This window comes from Petaurus breviceps, unplaced genomic scaffold (assembly GCF_028583685.1).
Source record: "Petaurus breviceps papuanus isolate PSGF00001 unplaced genomic scaffold, PetGlider_PUasm1.0 173, whole genome shotgun sequence".
NCBI classification, from domain to species: domain Eukaryota; kingdom Metazoa; phylum Chordata; class Mammalia; order Diprotodontia; family Petauridae; genus Petaurus; species Petaurus breviceps.
This window is the reverse complement of record NW_027185759.1, coordinates 3085725-3105722: the sequence shown is the minus strand read 5'-3', so window position 1 is coordinate 3105722 and position 19998 is coordinate 3085725. Positions and strand designations below refer to the sequence as shown.

Below are 19998 nucleotides of genomic sequence, written 5' to 3'. Positions count from 1 at the left end.
AAAGTGCCTGGCACATAGTAGGAGCTTAACAAGCAGTTACTAATTGATTGATGAAGTACCTATAACCTAGTAGGCCCTAGAGTTACAAAGTCCTACCCTAGAGGAGCTTGTATTCTACTGGGGTCTAGGTGGGTGGGGGAGGAGCACACAGATAAGGAAATACAGGAGAGTCATTGGAGGGGGGAAGGGGATTGACTTTAATAGGACTGAATCCATGAAACCTCAGTGGGAAAGCAGGAATGGGGACAACTAACTTAGAATGACATCAGGGGTCCTGACTGGGGCCAGCTCTGCCCCTGACTTCCTGGAACTCTGGGGCCATCAGCCCCATGCCCAGTAGACATGGGAATGGCAGCATCAGGGCTCTGCAGCACCTCCTTGTGATGTGAACCAAGGCCATATCAGGAGGGTGCCCCCACTTACCCCGCAGTCATTGGCTCCATCGCCACACATACCTACAAAGTAACTACAGAGGGTAAAGTCAGTAGACGCCTTAGCACCAAAGCAGCCTGGCCTGGAAGTGCCTCAAGTTCAAGGACACTAGGGTGGGAGTACACAGCAAGGTCAGGAGAGGCCCGGGCCTGGTAACCCCAAGTTCAGGGAGCTAGTCTAAGAGACTGGAGCTGACCAGTGAGCAGCGTTAGTCAACAGTCCAGGCAACAGACCAGAGGGTTGGAGTGTTCATTCTGATTGAGGGCTTCACGTAGGATCCTGGACAATTCACCTAAGCCTTCCCTGGCTATCAGAGATAGAGTCTGCAAAGTCCAGGCCAGGGCCACGAGGACAAGCATCTAGGGGTAGAGCCATGACCAGTGCCCAGCTCAGAAAGCCCATCTGAAGTCCCAGAGGTCAAAGACAGCAGACCAGCCCAAGCGTCAGAGCCACATGCCATGCTCATGGGGAACTTCTCGGAATCATCTCTCACAAAACCAAATCCATCACTAGCCCCCCACTTAGAAGCCAAGAACCCAGGAAGCACCTCGACAGCCTGAAAAGGTGGCCCCTCCACTGCCACTTAAAGGGGCATTGCTCATTCTTCTAGCTCTAAGAACGGGCCGAATCACTTTTTTGGGTTGAGTAAAAGACACCCAATGAGTTTGCTTCATAAGTGGGAGAACCGTGTGTAATCTGGGAGTGTAGGCAAGGCACTCACTAGCATGATTCAAGTAACAAGACAGGCAAGTTATACTTGGCTGGTCCATCTTTCCAGCTGAGCCTGAGGCTGTCAGTCTCACGTTATAAGAGACATTGTGCTTCCTGAGGACGTTGTCCTGGCATTGGGACCAGGAGAGAGAAATCCTCTAAGGCATGAATGCAGGGATATTTTCAGGACTAATGACTGAGGTTCCCCCACATTCACACCAGCTCCTGCTCAGCAGCACACATGCTTTCTATTCAAGCAGGAGACCCGGAGGAAAAGCTAGTGTGGGATGGGACGAGGCTCCAAACCAGAGGCCTCCTGCTCTCCAAAGAACCTACTCCAGCTTCTGAAACTCTTCAACCAGATTGGATTTCTGCCCAGGAGACATTCTGGCAAAAACCGTCGCATTCATCAGGATCTGTTAAAACAAATGTGAAAAGAGCTCTTCGCATGGAAGGCACGTAGGAAGGAAGTGGGAGGACATCACATCAGGAGGCTGGTTGGACGATTAACACAAATTAGATTTAAGTTCACGTTTGTAGTTAATTTGTCTTCACTTGGGACTGAAATAGAGATTTGGACTCTGTTCCTAAGCATTTGACCACTTTCTAGTATACGAGCCACTCTTCTCTAATCTCTCTACGTGCCATTGAGACAATATTTTATTTCAACAGAGTAGGAATTGCCCCTGGCCAAAACCAGGCACCCAAACATGATGAGGTCCTGCTGAAACCCTTTCTACAGTAAGTGCTTAACAGATGGCCAACCGACCCATTTTCAAAGGATCTCATGCTCTGAATGAAATCAGAGGTGGAAACACTGTGAATCTAGTCCCCAAACTTACTTTTGGCAGCAGGCTGCTGAAATGTTGGCTTATCACCTGATAGGATTTCCCAGTCATAGCAAAGTGATAACTTCCTTCTTCACCTCTGAGTCTGCTGTCATCTTCCCCGATGTTAATATAAATGTCCTGCAAGCCAGGCCATGGTTATTTCTGAACTTACAACTGAAAACATTAATTGATCAAAGCCATAAGCACCTTCATAGGAGCAGGATGGAAGCAGACGAGGGCCACTTCCCATTCCTTCTCAGGCAGCCCTACTCCAGGTGCCCTAGGTAAGCTCCCCTGTTGGGATGAGCACACCCTGCATTCCTAGAGGAAAGGAAACAGTGATTCTCCCACTCTCCCAGCAGACCCTGGGCTTCCCATAATGACATTAGCTTGGCCAAGCAGAGGTGTGGACATTAGGCTTTCACCAGTATAGCTCTAAGGACAATCATCACACCTACCATGTGATTCTTGGACAGCAAAATGCCCCAGCACTGGACTTGGGGTCAGAAAAACCTGGCTTCAAATCCCACCTTAAACACACCCTAGCTATGTGACCATGGGCAACTCCTTTCCATTTCCTCATCTGTAAAAGAAGGACTGGATTCAGTGACCCCAAGGGTCCTTCTAGCTCTTAGTCAATGGTTCTCCTCTCCTGGTCAAGGTAGAGCTCATCCAGACTCTCTCCAAGGGAAAGCTCACATCACTACAGTCTTCTCGACTCGGTCTCCTTACCCAGCTCAGTGTGGTCCCACAAGGACATGACCGATATGGGAAAATGATAACTTTTAAACCTTTTCTCTGGGAAAAACAGACTCTGGTTTTCCAGGGTGATGGCATCCCCAGATGTGGCCTGGATCCCCTTTGGCTCAATGGCCATTTTGGAAACATGAGAAAGAGTGGAAATGATTTGTCTTTTAGCTGACCTCTCTGGCACAAGGCACATATTTCTTTAAGAATAAAAAGGAAAGGGTAGGGTGTTTTTCTAGCAGTGAATAAAGTCAGACACCTGGGATGCTTCTTGTGAGTTCTGTATGCACAGTACACACAGTAGGCGATGAGGAAATGTTTGTTGCCTGATGCACTCTAATGGAATTGCATTAGGTGGAGGAGTGGAGGACCCAAAATTAGAGTTGGGGAAATGCAGACAATGGCACAAGCACCTTTTTTAGATGAAGGCCCACGCAGGTGTCCCGGCTTGTTCTAGTTTGTAGGAGAGTCAGGATTTGAACCCAGGGTTCCTGACTCCAAACCTAGCAGACCCCCCTCTCCATCTCACCACTTTGCCTTCAGAGGGCACATCCAGCATGGCCCCTTTGGCAGATGGGGGCGGGGGTCACTACAGAATCTCCCAAGATATTTCATGGACCCACCCCTGGCATTATAGGCCTTACCTGCTTGTCCATAGTTGTGGATTCTCTATGCTTACCTGGTGTCTGTAGCCAGTGTGTTTTCTGTCTTCTAGCAGTTTCCAAGTGACTGAGGCTGGCGAGGATCCATCGGCCTCATTGGCTTCGATGAGAATGACTCTCAGGCTTTCAGCGATCATCCCTGATTTCCTGGCCACAGTGACTGCAGTCTGCAGGTTGTCACCTGTACAAATCAGCCAAAGGACCCCTTGGTACTCCCACCTCTGGACAAAGGGATGGTGTATGATGACCCTATGTTGAGGGGATGGTGAGGGAGAGATTGCTGAGGCATGAGAACCAAGAAACACAAGTGTAGACTTGGAAGGAGCCTAGAGGCCATCAGTGCAAGCCTTGTATGCACAGGAACAAGAAAGTCTAGAGAAATACAGCCAACTGTGGGAGATGACCCAGGTCATAAGTGACCAAGCCACAGTCAGAGCCAAACACATTTGTCCGTGTTCAATTCCAGCAACACGACATCTGCAGCCCTGAAAACAAGACAGACCCAAGACCTGGACTAGGTCTGGAAAATGGGGAAAGGGGAGAAGCTCCTCAGGTTACCATGGGAGCTGCTCCTTGGAACTTTCTGAATTCTTCCCATTTAATGCCACAAGTAATCATGGCGTTCCAAGTACTGTGCAAGGCAGCAGGAATAGAGACAAGGACAAGCAGCGCCTGCCCCCCAGGAGCTTACACTCTGCAACAGTGGTGCCAAGAGAGCCTGACAAGCCTCCATAGGTGGGAGCTTTGTGGAATGGTCTGGGAAATGACTTGACCCACAGTCCAGTCACTGCTTAGGAATACAGAGGCCCCTCAGCAGGCTCTGTGACCCCCACCCTCAGCAACTCGATGAGAAGTGGGTAGAGGAAAATAGTGCCTTCCCCGTCTGGGGTTTGTTGTGTCTCAGTCAGCCAGTCAGTCAACAAGCATTTATTAAGAGCCTGCTCTGTGTCAAGCACTGTTCTAAGTTCTGGGAATAGAAAAAGAGGCAAAAAACAATCCCAGCTCTCAAAGAGCTTGGAGTCTAATGGAGACAACACATAAACAAGTGTGTACAAACAAGATCTACACAAGATGAACCAGAGATACTCCAAGCCTTAAGGGGGATCTGTTGACAACCAGAAAGCCTGGAGATGCAAATGAGGAGGGAGAGAACTCCAGGCATTGGGCACAGCCAAGACAAATGCCCAGAGCTGGGAGACGAAACATCTAACGTGAGAAAGCTCAGGGGCACCAGGTCACTGGATCACAGGGTATGTGGAGACAACTAAGGTATAAGGAGATTGGAAATACTGAAAGGACCAGGTTAGGAAGCCAGACAGGATTCTATGTTTGAACCTGGATGTGACAGAAAACCAGAAGGGCTGGCTGAATGATGGAGGGACAGGACACAATCAAAGTGCTTTCAGGAAGATCAATCTGACCATGGAATAAAGGATGGATTTGAGAGGAGAGAGATCTGAGGCAAGTAGAGCACCCCCCCAAGAGGTTACTGTGTCATCCAGGCATGAGTTGATAAGGGCATGTACCTGGGGAGGGGGATCAGAGGACCGAAGGGGAGATGTGGGAGATGTTGCAACGGTAGAATTGACAGAACTTGGCAGCTGGTGGGATCTGGGAGGTGAGAATTAGGAAGAGATGGCAAAACCCAGCTCCCTGAAAAGGGCATGGCATGTGTCATCTGCTTATTAACATCTTCTCTATCATTTTCTTAAATTGAGATGATCAACAAAACAATAAAAATATCTGATTTTAGCATTTGCCAATTTTTTAATTCAATGCTGAAATTTTAACAACTGGCCTTTGTGAGACAGTCCAAATTGGTTCTGGTAAACCCCTGCATTAACAAGTAAAACTTACATGAAAAGCTAGCAAGAGACTGAGTGGTCAGAGAGGAGAACCAGGAGAGAAGTGTCCTGACAACCTAAAGAATATGTGAAGGAAGAGAAAGTGACCAACAGAGCCAGGGACTGCAGAGACATCAAGAAGAATGAGGATTGGAACAAAAGCTATTGGGTTTGACAACTAAGAGATGATTGGTACCCCTGGAGAGAAAAGTTTCATCTGAGAGATGAGGTCAGAAGCCAGATTGAAGAGAGTGAAGAAATGAGTGAGAGTAAAGGAAGGTGAGGCACTAATTGTAGGCTATCTTCTGCAGGAGTTTAGCCAAAAAAGGGAGAAGGGGCAGAGCTACAGGGATGAAGAGAGATGTGGCAACATTTGTCAGCAGCAGAGAAGCAGATAACAGAGAGAGAGAGAATTGAGAATACTTCAAGAGTAGGGATGATAGAGGGGAATCTATTAGTGGAGATGGAATTGGATCACTTGTGCAGGTGAACAGGTTTGCCATGGAAAGGAGAAGGGCCACCTCTTCATGGAAGATGGGGACGAAGGAGAATATAGTGGCAGATGGTATTTAGGGGATGTGAGATGAGGAGGGGGAGGGGAGAAGAGGGAACTCTCAATGAATGACCTCAACATTTTCAGTGAAATAAGTTAACAGGCTCTGATTTGGAGGGGAAAGGCCCATTCTTCCAGTGACAACCAGAAGTCATGAACTCACACAACCTGCCTTTGCAAGCCTAGCCTCCTTCATACCTGTGACCATCACTGTCCGGATGTGGGCAGAGGTGAGCTCCTCCAAGACTGGCTTAGTCTCTTCCTTCAGGCGATTCTCTAAAATCAGGAGACCCAGGAATATCAGGTCTGATTCTACCTTCTCCCTTGAAGTGTGTGAAGAAGTAAAAAGAAAATGGTAGGCTCTACCAGACAAGCAGTGAGAGCAACTCATCTTTTGAGAAGCACAGAGATAGAGATAGAGACAAAGAGACAGGGACAGAGAGACGAGTGAGGGAGACACTTAAAAGAAGATCAATTGATGAGTTTGCTTTAGTCTGGAAGAGGAGCTAAAGGCCTTTCTGCCATTTGGGGGGTTAGCCTGGCTTTTGGTGCCCTGGAATCTTAGCAATCACCTTTGGGTACAAGAAGTTCCAGCTCTGGTATAAACCACAGCAGACTCTAAGGGACATTATTAGATCTAAGGTCAGAGCCCCAGTAACCAGCCACCCCTTAGCCAAGACTTCTATGTCCCTGCCTTTCAATGTCTTTAAGGCATTTTCATGTGTGTGCACATGTGCCTGTGCTTTCTCACGCACAGCAGGGCATCAGAGACTGACATCCATCACAAGAACATTTTCGAGGTCTAGTACAAGACCAATTGCCAGAGAAGCCATTAGCCCTGGATGCAGGGAAGCAAACCTTTCCTGATTGATTTCTCTGAGACCTGGAGAACTCTTGGCAGCCTGAGGCACCAGGCACTACCTGCAGCCTGCAAGTGAGTGTGATTGTAGAAAACAGGAGGTGGAAGAAGCACAACTAAAGAGAAGTCTTTGATTCTGCCATGCTGGGGTGGCTCCCCCTCCCCACCCCACCTGCAATGTTCTCCTCCTCCTGCCCCCTCTTCTTTCTCCTCCTTTTCTCTTCTCCTCCTCCTGCCCCCTCTCCCTTCTCCTTTTCTCTCCTCCTCCTCCTCCTGCCCCCTCTTCCCTTCTCCTCCTTTTCTCTTCTCCTCCTCCTCCTGCCCCCTCTCCCTTCTTCTCTCTTCTCTCTCTCTCTTTTCCTTTCTCTTCTTCTCCCTCTGTCTCTTCCCCCCTCCTGTCTCTGTCTCTCTCTGTCCCGGCCTCACTCCCCCCCCCCGGGTGTGTGTGTGTGTGTGTGTGTGTGTGTGTGTGTGTGTGTGACATTTTGCATATACATTTCCTCCTGGCACATACATACACTTACATTCAGACACACATTCCTGTACACATTCACTTATAAATACCCCCACACATAAAAGATAAGCTCCTTGCAGACAGAACTGTTTAATGCCATGTTTCTGCACGCCTTTCCCCCTCCCCCCCCTCCCAGTGCCCAGCATGGTGTCTAATAGGTTCTTAATCAGTGATTGTCAAGTTGAACTGCTGAGTTCCCAACATCCCAGGTCACTCTTCACCACAGTCATAGACCCTCTCCCAGAAGAGCCTTGAAGGTCCTCTAGTCAGACCCCATTAATTTTACAAACGTGGAGGTTGAAGCCCTGAGAAGAGAAGCCAATCACCAGGGTCACCCAGGTCACTGAATTCAGGTCCTGGGACCCCAGACTCAGCACTCTCACTGACTGTGGAGTAGGGGGCCCATTGCAGTGGGCCTAGGAGGAATGCCCTCTGCATTCTAGGGTCCATTCTGCCCTGGGTTACTGCATGCCTTAGACAAACTGGCTCTCCCTTCAGCTGCCCTCCAGTAAGGCAGTGGGGTAGAGTGGGGGCATCTTAGTGTGGGCGTCCAGGGACCTTGGTGGCCTCTGTAATACCTGTGGGCTGATCGTATCACCTTGATTCCCTGCTGTGTAAAAGGAGGGGTCCAGTGAACATGGCCCTCGTTCCCATCTGGAGCTTGGCCAGAACTAAAGGGGTTAATCCATCCTGGTCATTGGTCCTCTGGTCTCTCTTTCCTGCTCTCATCCATGCCTTAGGCAGGGTCTCTTCTCACTGATGCCATGACATATGCCCCCTGCCCCACCACACCTCACCTCCACCTCATCCCCCCATCCCAGCTGCCTGCGGCTAGACACACTGGTAGCCTCCTCACTCCAGAGAACAAGGCTAGCTCACAGCTAGGTCCTGTGATATCTGCCTTGGCATGTACACATGAGTCTTCAGGGGAAGAATCCAGACTGTCCCCATCCCTTTGTAGCCCAGTTCGGATCTCCTCCAACCTGCACCCCTGGAGGCCTCCCTACAACTATGAGATGTGATTTCCACCAGGAAATAGGAGAAGGAGTTCTAGAACCAGCCAAGGTCTTCCTCCGTGTTTAGGGCGCTTCCTGCACACAAACACCAGAGGGTGTCCTGTCAGCCCCTAAGGCGGCCAAAAATTGCCCCCTGCAGCCAGATGCAGGATTACGGGGATGCTCCTCTCTCCCTCGGAAGGGTGTCTTCCCTCGCTCGATGGCATTCAGCCCCACGTGACTTTAAAAGGACTAAAATGGCATAAAAATGGCAAAGTACCCAAGATGAGCTCAGACACGGATGTGGGGATGCCTAGAGCAGCAGAGCGTGCAGCCCTCCCTGCCTCACCTCCAGCAGATACATGGTAAATGCCATTCTAAGTACAGACAGCGCCTCTTTGGCTTTAAGCAAATGCCTGCAGAAGCAGTAACGCAAATGCTGCCAGCAGCAGCAGCAGCTGGGGCAGCCCAGGACCAGCCGAGGCTCTTCCTCTCCTGGCTCCTGTCTCTCAGGAGAGCTACTGAGGAGCCTGGTGGGATGTCACACCTGCCCTGTGTGCCGAGTGCTGGGTATATAACAAGGCAGCTCAGCCCCTTCCCTCCGGAAGCTCCCAATCTAACCCTTGAAGAGGACCAGGGAAAGGGCCAAAGCAGGATCTCTTCCCTTGTGTCCCTGTATCCCAGCCCCGAAAACCTACAGCCCCAGGTGCTTAATACTTGCTTGCTCATTGAAGTCATTGCTGGAGGAGGGGAGGGGGAGAAGCAAAGAGCTCCAAGAGGTGCCTTCCCCAGCTACTTGGGCGTTCTAAAATGGCAACATGCCCAACATTTGGTCGCCTTCCAGTGGGGGGTGGAGGGAAAATTCACTGTCCACGTGCTTGTATCCCTAACTGTGACTGAGACAGAGAGAGTTCGGAGGCGACCTCCCCCTCCCACCCTCCAGCACCAACCAGAGAAACTGACATGGTGGGGAAAAAGCACCTTAATCAGATTTCTACCTGCAGACACTTCCAGGCATTTTCAATCCCAAGCATGCCAATTAAAAAAAATACTATGTTAAAAAGTCATCTCTCAAATTGCCTCTCAAGAGTGTTGATGTCTGAAGACATCAGCCAGGTTTTCTATAAGTACAAGCTACACTTATTTGTCTGATTAATCTGTGAATTGGTTATCAGCTGCATTTGGTACACGCACACATGCACACGTACATGCAATCACACACATGCACACACGCATGCGCACATGCATGCACATGTACCGCACAAGCACATGTACAGTGCATGCACACATACACCCACATACATGCACACATGCGCACACACAGGCACACAACACACATGCATGCACACACATGCGTGCATGCATGCACACACACATACACACCAACATACGCACACACCATCCTGCCTGCACCCATGGACACAGAATGATGAGCGCACAGGCATTTCTTTCCAAATGGGAACATGATCTGAACTACAGTCTCTGATACATGTCCTGAAAAGATTAAGAACTGAGGGCAGGAAAATAAAGTGATATGACTTGTTTACCTCATCAAGGCAGTGATATGGTGATTGAACTCCAGCCTTTTGTAAGCCAATCCGATAACCCGAAAACCCTGCATGGTATAATTCTGGAGTTCACTGGCAAAATTGCTCGGCACTGTTCAGGGAAGAAATAAAGGCTTAATATGTCAGAGTCACTCACCAAACTTTATGATGTTCGGGGTGGGGGGGAGGTGAGAACCCAGATAATTCTTGCCCAGGAACTCTTCAAAATGAATGGAAAATCAAATCTTTTCTGTTTCAGGATTGAGGTGTGACTGGAGAGTTCAGAAAAGGCAGATCTTCTCCCAAATAAGGAAGGAAGATGGTGAACACTTTCTGTAGGGTTATACAGTTGGCCAGTTGCAATCCAAGTTAACAGATTTAGATAGTTACCAGTGTCGGGCTGGCAAAAGCTAACCACCCTTTCTGGTGCCCCCTTCATGAAGGCCATCCGGTCGCCTTCCATCTCCTGCACGATGACAGACATCCTTTGCAGTGCTGATGAGAATGGAAACTGGTGCAAGATGGCGATTCCTCCCACTGGGGTCTGGAGAGACACCACAATGCCCTCAGCTGTCAGCCCCCATCCAGCCCAGGGAAGAAAACCAGTTTAGGGGAGAAGGAGAATCAGGGCCCCATAAGAGCATCTCAAAGGTCAACTGACTCCAAGAAGAAATCATTTTAGACACCATCCTAGTAACTGGCTTTTATTTAGTTCTTTGAGTTTTCCAAAGAGTTGTATACAGACTGTCCTCCATCCTCCCCATAGGACTGGGAACCCAGGGGTATTCTTTTTTATGTATGGATAAACTGAGTCTCTGAGGGGTGAAGTGATTTGTCCAGGATCACATAGCTAATAAGGGTTAGAGGCAGGATTCAAATCTGTGTCTCTCCTGATTCCTATATCATTGGACACTTCCAATTATCCCCCATTAGTGCTTTCAAAAAGTCTGGAGACTAGGGGATACATGGGGAGCCCCCCCACAAAGAGTCTTACTTCACAGGTTGCTTGGCTTGGCTTCACAATCATGGCTTGTGCTGGGACTCCTCTGATGTGGAAATCTATCCCAGAGTTCTCTATTTCCTGTTTCAAAAGGGGATGTTTCACTGTACAAATTTCACCCTGTCTCTCCATTCTATCGACAGCACAGGTCAATTCTCTTTGAGAATGATCCCCAAAGCACCAGTTACCTATGGAGGGCACCAAATTAATCTAGGACAGAAAATTTGGCTTCTACCATGGATGTAGTGGGCATCATCCTAGAGACAACAAATAATTCTGTGGGTCATGCATGTGATTTGTCCCTCTTACTCTGCAGAGAAGGAACATACTGTGGCATGCTCAGGGTCTCTGAACAGCTCACAGATAATTTTCAGAGAAGGCTTTTGACATTTCTCTCGATGGGGTATTTTGTGCATCCTTCCTTCATCAACACACTACACCCAACCCCTTCTCTTTCCTGACAATCTTTCTAAGTATGATTGTTGGCCCCAGGGACATGCATGACTGATGTAAACCTTCAGCAACTAACCTGATAATATCAAATTATGCCCAATATTGTCCCCAATAGGAACCTTCAACCCAAAAGTACCCAAGTGCTTTATAAACATTTTAGTCAGCCAATCGCTCCAATCCAAGGCAAGAAAGGAGAACATCACACCATGCTTCTCAGAGAAGGAAAATGTATTACAGGAGGATCAAGAAGCTTTCCAATCACATACATGGGCAATATTAGCTCTTGGTCATCAGAACTGAGCCCTGGGCACCTCTTCCTCTTATCTTCCTCTCTTTCCAGACAAATAATGCACACTTTTGTTTTTGCTCATTACATGCCAGGTGCTGTTCTTACCTCCAGGGATTAAAAAGAAAGCCCCCAAAGCCAAACCACCCCCTGCTCTCAAGGAGCTCTCAGTCTGTTAGGGGAAACAACGTGCAAACATTTATGTACAAACAAGATATAGAAAAGGTACATGGGAGACAATCACAAAGGGTAAGATGGACAAGGACTAAGAAATAATTCTCCCTGAAGGTGGAACTTGAGTGGACACTTGAAGAAAGTCAGAGAAGGCAGGAGGTGGAGATGATACAGGGAGAGGCTTCCAAGCACGGGGGTCAGTCAGCCAGAGAAGATGAACAGGAGAGAGATGGAGTGTTGTGTATGAGGAACAGCAAAGAGACCAGTCTCAATGCACTGCCTGAGTTCATGGAAGGGAATGAGATGCATAAAGACTGGAAACATGGCCAAGATGGACGTTAGGTTGTGAAGGGTTTGGCACTCTAGAGCCAAGATGGAGCCACTAATTGGTGCCAAGCACTTAGTCATGCGTGGTTCCTGACAAGCCCTGCTCCCCATTCTTTGTTCAAACAGGGTGTGGCAGATGGGGTAGCCATAAGGGTGACAAAAGAGCCAAAAGCTTTCCTTTGGCAAATAAACAAAATAGGTTGGATGAATAATTTCTTGCATCCTCATTCAAGGACATTCTAAGCCTCTACATACAATCTGAGCAGCAGCCCAAATCAGAGAGAGGCTTACCCAGTTGGTGGCTTCGAACATCTTGACATCCAGAGGGTCTCCTTGGATGGTCCCATCCAGAACAATGAGGGAATGGCAGCTGGTCATGGCTCCAAAGAGTGGGCCCCAGGGCAGGGTGCTGCCAGAGGTGAAGTTGTGGACTTCCTGGAAACTAATGAAGGAAAAGGAAATGGACTCATTCCTTCATCTACTGTTCAATGGGTCTACTCCGGGCCAGGCCTGTGGCAGAGATGGAATCCCTGAAAATTTGTGCTTTTTATTCCTTTCTAGGGGCTGGTGTGTTGGGTTTTGCTGGCTGCCCCTCAGTGGTGTTGCATGTCAGGGATTAATCTACACTTCTTGCCCTTAGTAAGTCGATTTATGGGAAGGGAGACCATTGATATGGACATCTCTCTCCTCCTTATGCCTGCTTCCTCCCATACTCTGTTGTGCAGCTAAGGTTTTCCATGAACGCCTGGACATAGCATGGCAGGGGCCTGGGCTCCTGAGAGCTCTCTCACTTCTGGATGCCTCCCTTTGAGTATGAGCCCTATGGAAGGGAAGTTCCTGCAGGGCAGGAGTGGTCTCATTTTTGTTCTTGCATCACCAGAGATACTGCAGCACTTGGCACACAGGCCCTTAAGAAATACTTGGTGACTGATGTACATAATATCTTCCCTTGGCCAGACTGTAGGTTCCTCAAGGGAAGGGACCAACATATTTTTGTCTTTATATCTGCAGCGCCCAGCAAAATACATGACACACAGTAGGTGCTTGATTTGACTTGGCTTGACTTGAATATGTGTCTGCTGTAGTTCAAAGAGGCAGATCACCAAGTTAGCCAAGAAGGTACAAGGGACAGGGACATGCCTTGGTGTGATGGGCATCTCCATGGAGTTGTTCCTTTGATGTTGGAAGGTAGGTACACTAACACAGTGCCCTACACCTGGCCCAAAGCAGATGCAGCATCCAAGCTTGGAAGCTCCTAACCCGTCTCATTTAGGAAGCAGGGCAACATTTCCTACTGACCATGAGTTAAGATCATAAACCTAGACCTTCAGAGGCCATTTAGTCTTATAAGTGAGGAAACTGAGGCCCAGGGAAGTCATGTGACTCATCCAAGTTCACATGGTAGTGTCAGGCAATCCTACTCATAGCAGATTCATTCTCAAAGTTGAGCCCAAATTGATTTGCCCTGTCCCAGAACAATTGTGATGTTAACCTGTTGGCCCTTGGTGGCAAGAAAGAGAAACTTAAAGTGCTCTCTCTTTAGACTAAGTGGGTTATAATTGCAATTCTGTAAGACTACAATGCGAAGTGAAATCCCAAAGGGAAGTGTGTGTCCTGTCAGAAATGTGTCTTACTGGAGTCCAAACTTGGCCTTTTCTCTCAACCCTCCTTTTTTTGAGCAACATATGGTGCTTTTGCCTCTGGTTAACCTCTGTGAGGCTTGGAGGACAGTGCCTGGCTCAGAGCAAGCACTTATAAAATGCTTGTTGATGGATAGAATGGATGTTTGGCTTGGCCATTGGGTCCATTGAAGGCCTATGTCAGAAGGGACCTGGGTCATTGAAGCCTTCCTGGAAGAGGTGAATCTTGAGTCAGGTCTTAAAGAAGTCAGGATGAGGAGGGTGAGGAGATGCATTGGCAGAGTGGGCATAAGAGTGTGGGGAGAGTGGGGGGAGAGGTCGATTTCATTTTCCACTCTAGCCTGTGAGCTCCTTAAGGTAGGGGCCCCTATTTAATCTAGGCATCGTATTTAACCTTTGAATCCCCAATGGCAGTACAGTGTGTCACACCTAGTAGGCACATGAATAAGTATTTCTTGAACCTGAATCACTAAAGGATAGCTATCCAAGGCCCCTCTTCTCCATCCCCAAACCCTTCCATCAGCTCTCTTCCAAGGTGGTTCTGAGAGGTTTGGCTTGCTCCGATTCACCAGTATCTGCATGAAAACATGACAACCAGAACCAATCACAGGTCCCAGGCATGGCCAGACTCACCCTTATCAAGAGCTAAGACACCGAGAGCATGCAAATAAATTACTTCAGCCTGAATTTAGAAATCATGTAATCACTAGAGGACTGACTCTTTGAATAGGATTGAAAGCAGAAGGTTTACTGAGAGAAAGAGAAAATGGGCTTGTAAAGAGTTTTATTCTCAATGAGTTTACATAGAAAACTAAATTCAAATAAAAATACTATAGCCTGACCATAATTACCACCATGCCTTAGACCAAAATGGAGACTACCCAGGCCATAGGAATGATTGCTATCCCCACCACCACCACCACCCCAGCCAGACCGCCAGCCCTGCATCAAGGCTCATTCTTCTGCTCATGCAGAGAAACAGCCCATGTGGAAAAGGGCCCCCCACCCCCACTCCCAAAGGGCCATAGGCCTTTCTTCTGTGTCATGGCTAGACTAGCCTGTACGGCAGTTCTTCCGCTACTAAAGCACAAGCTTTTTATGATCTACGACCCTTGCTTTCTGTTTGTGAGGCTACACTTCATTCAGTGCTTTCATGAACTCTCTTCCTTCCTCATCGAGGTGGGAGAGGGGCCCCCAGGTTCTGAATGTGGAGTGCATTATCTGATGCATCCCCTTGTTGATTGATTTTGTTTAACGGCTCACTAGTAGGAATGAGGAACGGGAGCTCTTGTTCTCCTGGGCTACACATTGCGGACTGGTTTCCCTTTGGCCTCCCCAGTGATTGCATTGTAAAGACAAACTCTATCAATGGTGCTTTTCAAAATAGGCAAGGCCATTGGCAACTAGGGTAAGATGGGGGACTTCCCTACGTGCCAGGCCCACTCCTGGCCATCTTGTAGTGCCTGTCTCTGCTTGATCCCCTATGGGGAGATTTGTGGGAAAGTAAAGAAAAGGAGGAAGCCCATCGACGGGAGGAAATATGTGTGACTTAAAGCCAAAGCCTAATCTTCTCATTCCTGGCAGGTGCCAAGAGGCAAATGCAGAGTGTGGAGAGCATAGGGCTGTGTGGCCTTGTTCCCACCCCACCCTCATCCCACCATCCCTCTAAGGCACTCACCCGTCTCTATCCGAAGGGACCACACCCCAGAGATCCAAGCCATCCTTGGTTAAAGTGCCAGTCTAGGTAAAAAGGAGCACTTGAATTCACTTTGAAGAGCTGAGAACTCCAAAAGAATCACAATTAAAAGGCATTTCACCAGGATTTTATGTGTGTCACGAAAGTGTTATAAAGGGCAAAGATCCATGATTAAGGCCCTAGCCCAGGGGCGCTAAGCCTCATGACTGGGGTACAGGGCAGGTGCGGGCTGCAATCTCCCTGCTGCATTACACTTCCATTATGTAAAATTTCCTCCATCTCACATATTCAACTCATGATTTAGAACTGAGAGTAGTGTCCTGGTGCACTAACTTAGTGACTTGACCAGGGTCACACAGAAAGTTTCCAATGCCAAGAATAACATGGCCTCAAAGGTAGAATGATGCCACAACATAATATCGGAATGGACAGAGGAGATTTTTCCTCAGTTGGTCACTCTTCCACGTTTGAAATTGCTCCCTGAAAGCTATGGAGAACTGAATCCCTCTAACACCCTGACACACTTATCCCTTCCTCTCTTGGTCTATCAGAACCTTGGACAGTGTTTACCAGGATTCAGGCTCTGACATCCTTGCCACCTTCTTTTCAGATGTGATTTTCACTTCCATTCTTTATCTTTTTAATTTAATATTAAAGCTACCTTAAGGCATGTGTGACCAAACTAGATTCAGCCCCTGGAGCCCTCCCACCTCAATATTTTTGTCTCCACAAAGCAAGAGAATGTTCAAGATAAAAAAAGAGTGATGTCTCACTTTGAGACCAGAAGGAAATAAAATTCTGAAATGAAGGTTTTGGAGAAAAGTCTTGCAGGTGTTCTTCTCTAAGGCCCTCTCTAACCCAACGTGCTATGGTCCTATGAATGTGCTTTGCCCAATCTCTTCTCAAAAATTCAGTACCACTTTTTTTTTCCCTTTGGGTGAAATCAATTATAAGTCTTAGAATTCCAGAGGACCTCACACATGATCTTAGAGAGGTCATGTGCTCAATATGACTAGCTTTTAGAGGCCTCCAGACTGAAGTCATATATACAGTAACACTAGTGGTGAAGATGAGAGAAATATCCCCTCTGCAATATTCCCTGCTGATGGCCAACCAACCTATAATGATGATGAGGTAGAAGAGGAAGAGGAGGAGGCTTGGGAAGGATGAACGGGGAGGGGCACGAGGCACACACACCTTATCGAAGCAGATGAGGTTGAGCTGGCCACAGATGTTGATCCGCTGGGGGCTAATGCAGAAAATGCCATTTTTTTTCAGCCTCCGCTGGGCATAGATGATCCCTGTTGTCAAGGCAGCAGGTAGTGCAGGGGGAACCGCAATGGTAATCACATCTAACGCCTTCTTCACTACATCCTCCGCTGGCTCCTAGGAAAACGGTCCCCACTGCTTAAGTGACCCAAGCCTTCCCGAAGTGGCATGAACAAGTCACTTGGGGGAGGGCATGCCAGCAAGTGTGGCTGAGCTCACAGGGGTCTGCATGGTGATTATGCACCAGCTCCTAGAGAACGCTCTCATGTCAGACAAGGCCGGGAGGCTGAGGGAGAGGGCAGGAAGCTTGCAGTAAGATGGTTGTGGATGAACAGAATTAGAAAGAGCTCCTCGTTCACCTCTCATTTTGTTCCCCAAGAACAATGGGTACCACAGAGGAAGTGGGGCCCTCTGCTGATATCCAGTACAGACTTAGACAGCTGCCAGTATCTCCCACAGGCCTCACCATAGCCCTCCTCTGGGGTTGTGCTGTTCTCTGGCATGGCTTTGAAGAAGCAGTACAGATAGCCTGGTGGCTAGGAGACCTGAATTCAAGTCCTCCCTCAAAAGTCACTTAACTGTTCTAAGTCTCAGTTTCTTAATATGTAAAATGGGAGTGTCTCCATTACTCTTCTGTAAAACTGACTCCATGCTCTGAAGTCCCTTCCAGACCTAGGTATACATCCTCTGACCTATCTCATCAGGGCTAGAGTGAGGTAAGCGCTTTGTCCTGTCATTGCCCCCATTAGAATGTGAGTTCTCCAAGGGCAAGGGGCAAGGGTTTGTTTCCCTTTCTAACATACAGTAGGTGCTTAATAAGTGCTGGATCACTGTGATTCAACATTGACTAAGTACCTTCCACGTTCTAGGATCTGTACCAGGGTATGAAGATAAACAGAGAAAAAGAACTTGGAAGTGCCAGATTAACATGTGCTGTGAGTGGGGGGGGAGGGGGTTGTACCCACACACCCCCAGGCATATATTCGTTGGATGATGAAGACCAAACACGTGCTCCAGCTATCAGCGCTTTCTCGGGAGTGGAGGCTCGCTCCACCAGCACTGACCATCCATGGGTTAGGGGGGCCAGTTGGGCTCACATAATGGAGCATCTTTCAGAATTTCTGTGGTTAGACATCTGATTGCTCTGTTCCTAAGCTGGCTGTGAGCCTCTGAACAGTGCTGGGCCAAGTTGGGGATCCCAGCCTCTGCCTCCCTCCCTCCCTGTCTGTCCCTGGTTCTCTCCTTCAAGCCTTCCCAGCCTGGCTGAACTTGCTGCCACTTACACCCTGATGACCATGCCTTTGAGAACCCAGGGCTCTGCCCCCCCCCCCCCCCCAAGTCATAGTGAGGCACCATGGTATCCTTGGGGATAAAATACATGGAGAAAAGTCCCTGAGCCTCAAGAAACTCTAGGTCCAACCCCCTGCCTCTTGTTTGTTGACCCAAGAGTGTGGAATCTGTGGGGGTAGGCTCTAGGTTCAAATAACACCTCTGAGGTTTAATCCCTGAGCTACCTGGGGAGGCCAGTGACCGCCCTGGGCCTCACCTTCCTCATCTGTAAATGGGGAGGTTGGAGTGGAAAGCTACCAAGGTGTCTCCAGGCTCCACATCCCAGATCCTACTGTTCCAGGCTCCCTGGGCATGTATTGGAGAGCCAGGCTCCAGGTCCTGGATATCACAGAGTCACTGCCTTAGATAATGAGAAGGACAAACCACTTACGCCACTGAGCACATAAACACAGATGGTGTAGACCATCCCAATGGTAGCTGTCCCGATGAGGCACAGGAGAAACCTGACGGCATCTCTGTAGAGCTGGAAATTCATTGGCTTCGGGTAGAGGATGGACCTCACCAGGTCCCCCTTGGCAGTGTTGAAACCTAAGGCAACAAGCACCCACAGGCCCCCATTATCTGAAAGTCTGACATGCCCCCCTCTCCTCCCTTGGTTCTAAACACTAGGTGATATTTAAGAGGCAGCTGGGGTCCATAGTGCACAGAACGAGGGGCCTGAAGTCAGGAGGACTGATCTTCCTGGTTCAAATCCTCCTCAGACACTGCCTTGATGTGTGACCTTGGACAAGTCATTTCACTGCTGTCGGCCTCAGTTTCCTCTACCATAAAATGGGTTTAACAATACCTCTCAGGGGCTAAGGCTACAAAGTTTCAGCTCTGGCTGCCCTCTGTAGTTAGACAAATTTCAATCCATCTGGGCTTGCCCAGCTTCCCTCCCACACTCTCACTCAAACAATGCTGCCAAAGACTGATTCTCTGCTAGGACAGATATACATGGGAAGCCCTCCCTGCCCCCTTTCCTCAGTCCTACCTCCCTGACCTTGCTCTCTGCTGGTTCCCTTACCTTCAGACCCCACTTCCCTGGCTCTGATATTTTAAGGGCCATAACCTTGAATCTGGCCTGGCTCCAGGGGCTCCTCTGGGAGCCCAGGCCTATCTGGGGCCCCCTCTGCTCCAGGCCCTTGACTTCATCTGACTTGTTAATACTGCCCACCTGAAGCTCCCAAGGTGTCTCCCTACACCTGCAGGGGCCCCAGGGCAGGGCAGACAGGGCCTGGATTCTTGGAAACAGTTCCCAAGCTCTGGGGAGGGGAGTGGAGAGAGGTTTCTCTGTATTTGATTCAGTTCTCCAATCGATTACTAACTTTCCTGATGGTGTCAACTGATGTTCAGGTTATCTCTGCAGGAGCATTCGTTGGAGGGCACTAAGAGATACTCTTTTGTTCCTTACAAATTTGTAATTCTTGCCTCACACACACATGTACACACACACACCAGTGTGTGCACATGCATGTTCACAAGCACTCACATGCATGCACACGCTTTGTTCGCACATGTACACAGTGCACTATGTGCTTATAGTCACCCCCAGGCACACACATGTACAAACACACACACATGAGCCAGACCAGGCCCAGAGACTTTTTGACACTCAGGGAATTCATGAAGGCAGTACCAGACTCAACAAAGGAGTTTTTCAGGGGCAGAGGCCGCAGGAGGGCCCCAGGCACTGACCAGTCTGAAGGACAACAGCCCTCACTGTTCCCGAGCCAGCTGCTCGGGTCTGGATGACCTCGGTGCCACAGAAGAGAACGTGCCTCTTGTAGTCCTCTTGGCCACACAGCTTCCAAGGCACAGTGTCTCCCATCTTGGGTAGGGCCGTCTTGATGACAGGAATACTCTCCCCTGAAGAAGAGAAAGCTCTCATTGGGTAAAAGTCAATGATGCCCATGGGGACATCCATCTACTGGGGGTGCAGGAGGTTGATGTCACATGCCCAAAATACACAATCTTCTCATTTGTTACATGAGATTTAGCAGCCCCCAGACACTGGGGATTAAAGAGTTTGATGGACCCAAGGAACTTCCTTTAGGGACAGAGAACTAGCTGTCATTACCTTCATCTCTCTCTCTCTCTCTCTCTCTCTCTCTCTCTCTCTCTCTCTCT

The 19998-nt window shown here is 48.7% G+C and overlaps 1 protein-coding gene across 1 annotated transcript in view; it reads right to left on the bottom strand.

Moving 5' to 3' along the window:
• The window catches only part of ATP13A4 (ATPase 13A4), an 87494-nt gene that overhangs the window by 15269 nt on the left and 52227 nt on the right, over positions 1–19998 (bottom strand). Inside the window, exons 11-23 of the mRNA XM_069083214.1 lie at positions 19567–19737; positions 18260–18417; positions 16468–16656; positions 15253–15314; positions 12226–12376; positions 10689–10775; positions 10085–10238; positions 9695–9806; positions 5978–6102; positions 3400–3563; positions 1986–2111; positions 1480–1559; positions 424–466 (exon numbers count right to left, since the gene is read on the bottom strand). Coding sequence (XP_068939315.1) covers positions 424–466; positions 1480–1559; positions 1986–2111; positions 3400–3563; positions 5978–6102; positions 9695–9806; positions 10085–10238; positions 10689–10775; positions 12226–12376; positions 15253–15314; positions 16468–16656; positions 18260–18417; positions 19567–19737 — 1622 coding nt within the window. The remainder of the gene's footprint in view (positions 1–423; positions 467–1479; positions 1560–1985; positions 2112–3399; positions 3564–5977; positions 6103–9694; positions 9807–10084; positions 10239–10688; positions 10776–12225; positions 12377–15252; positions 15315–16467; positions 16657–18259; positions 18418–19566; positions 19738–19998) is intronic.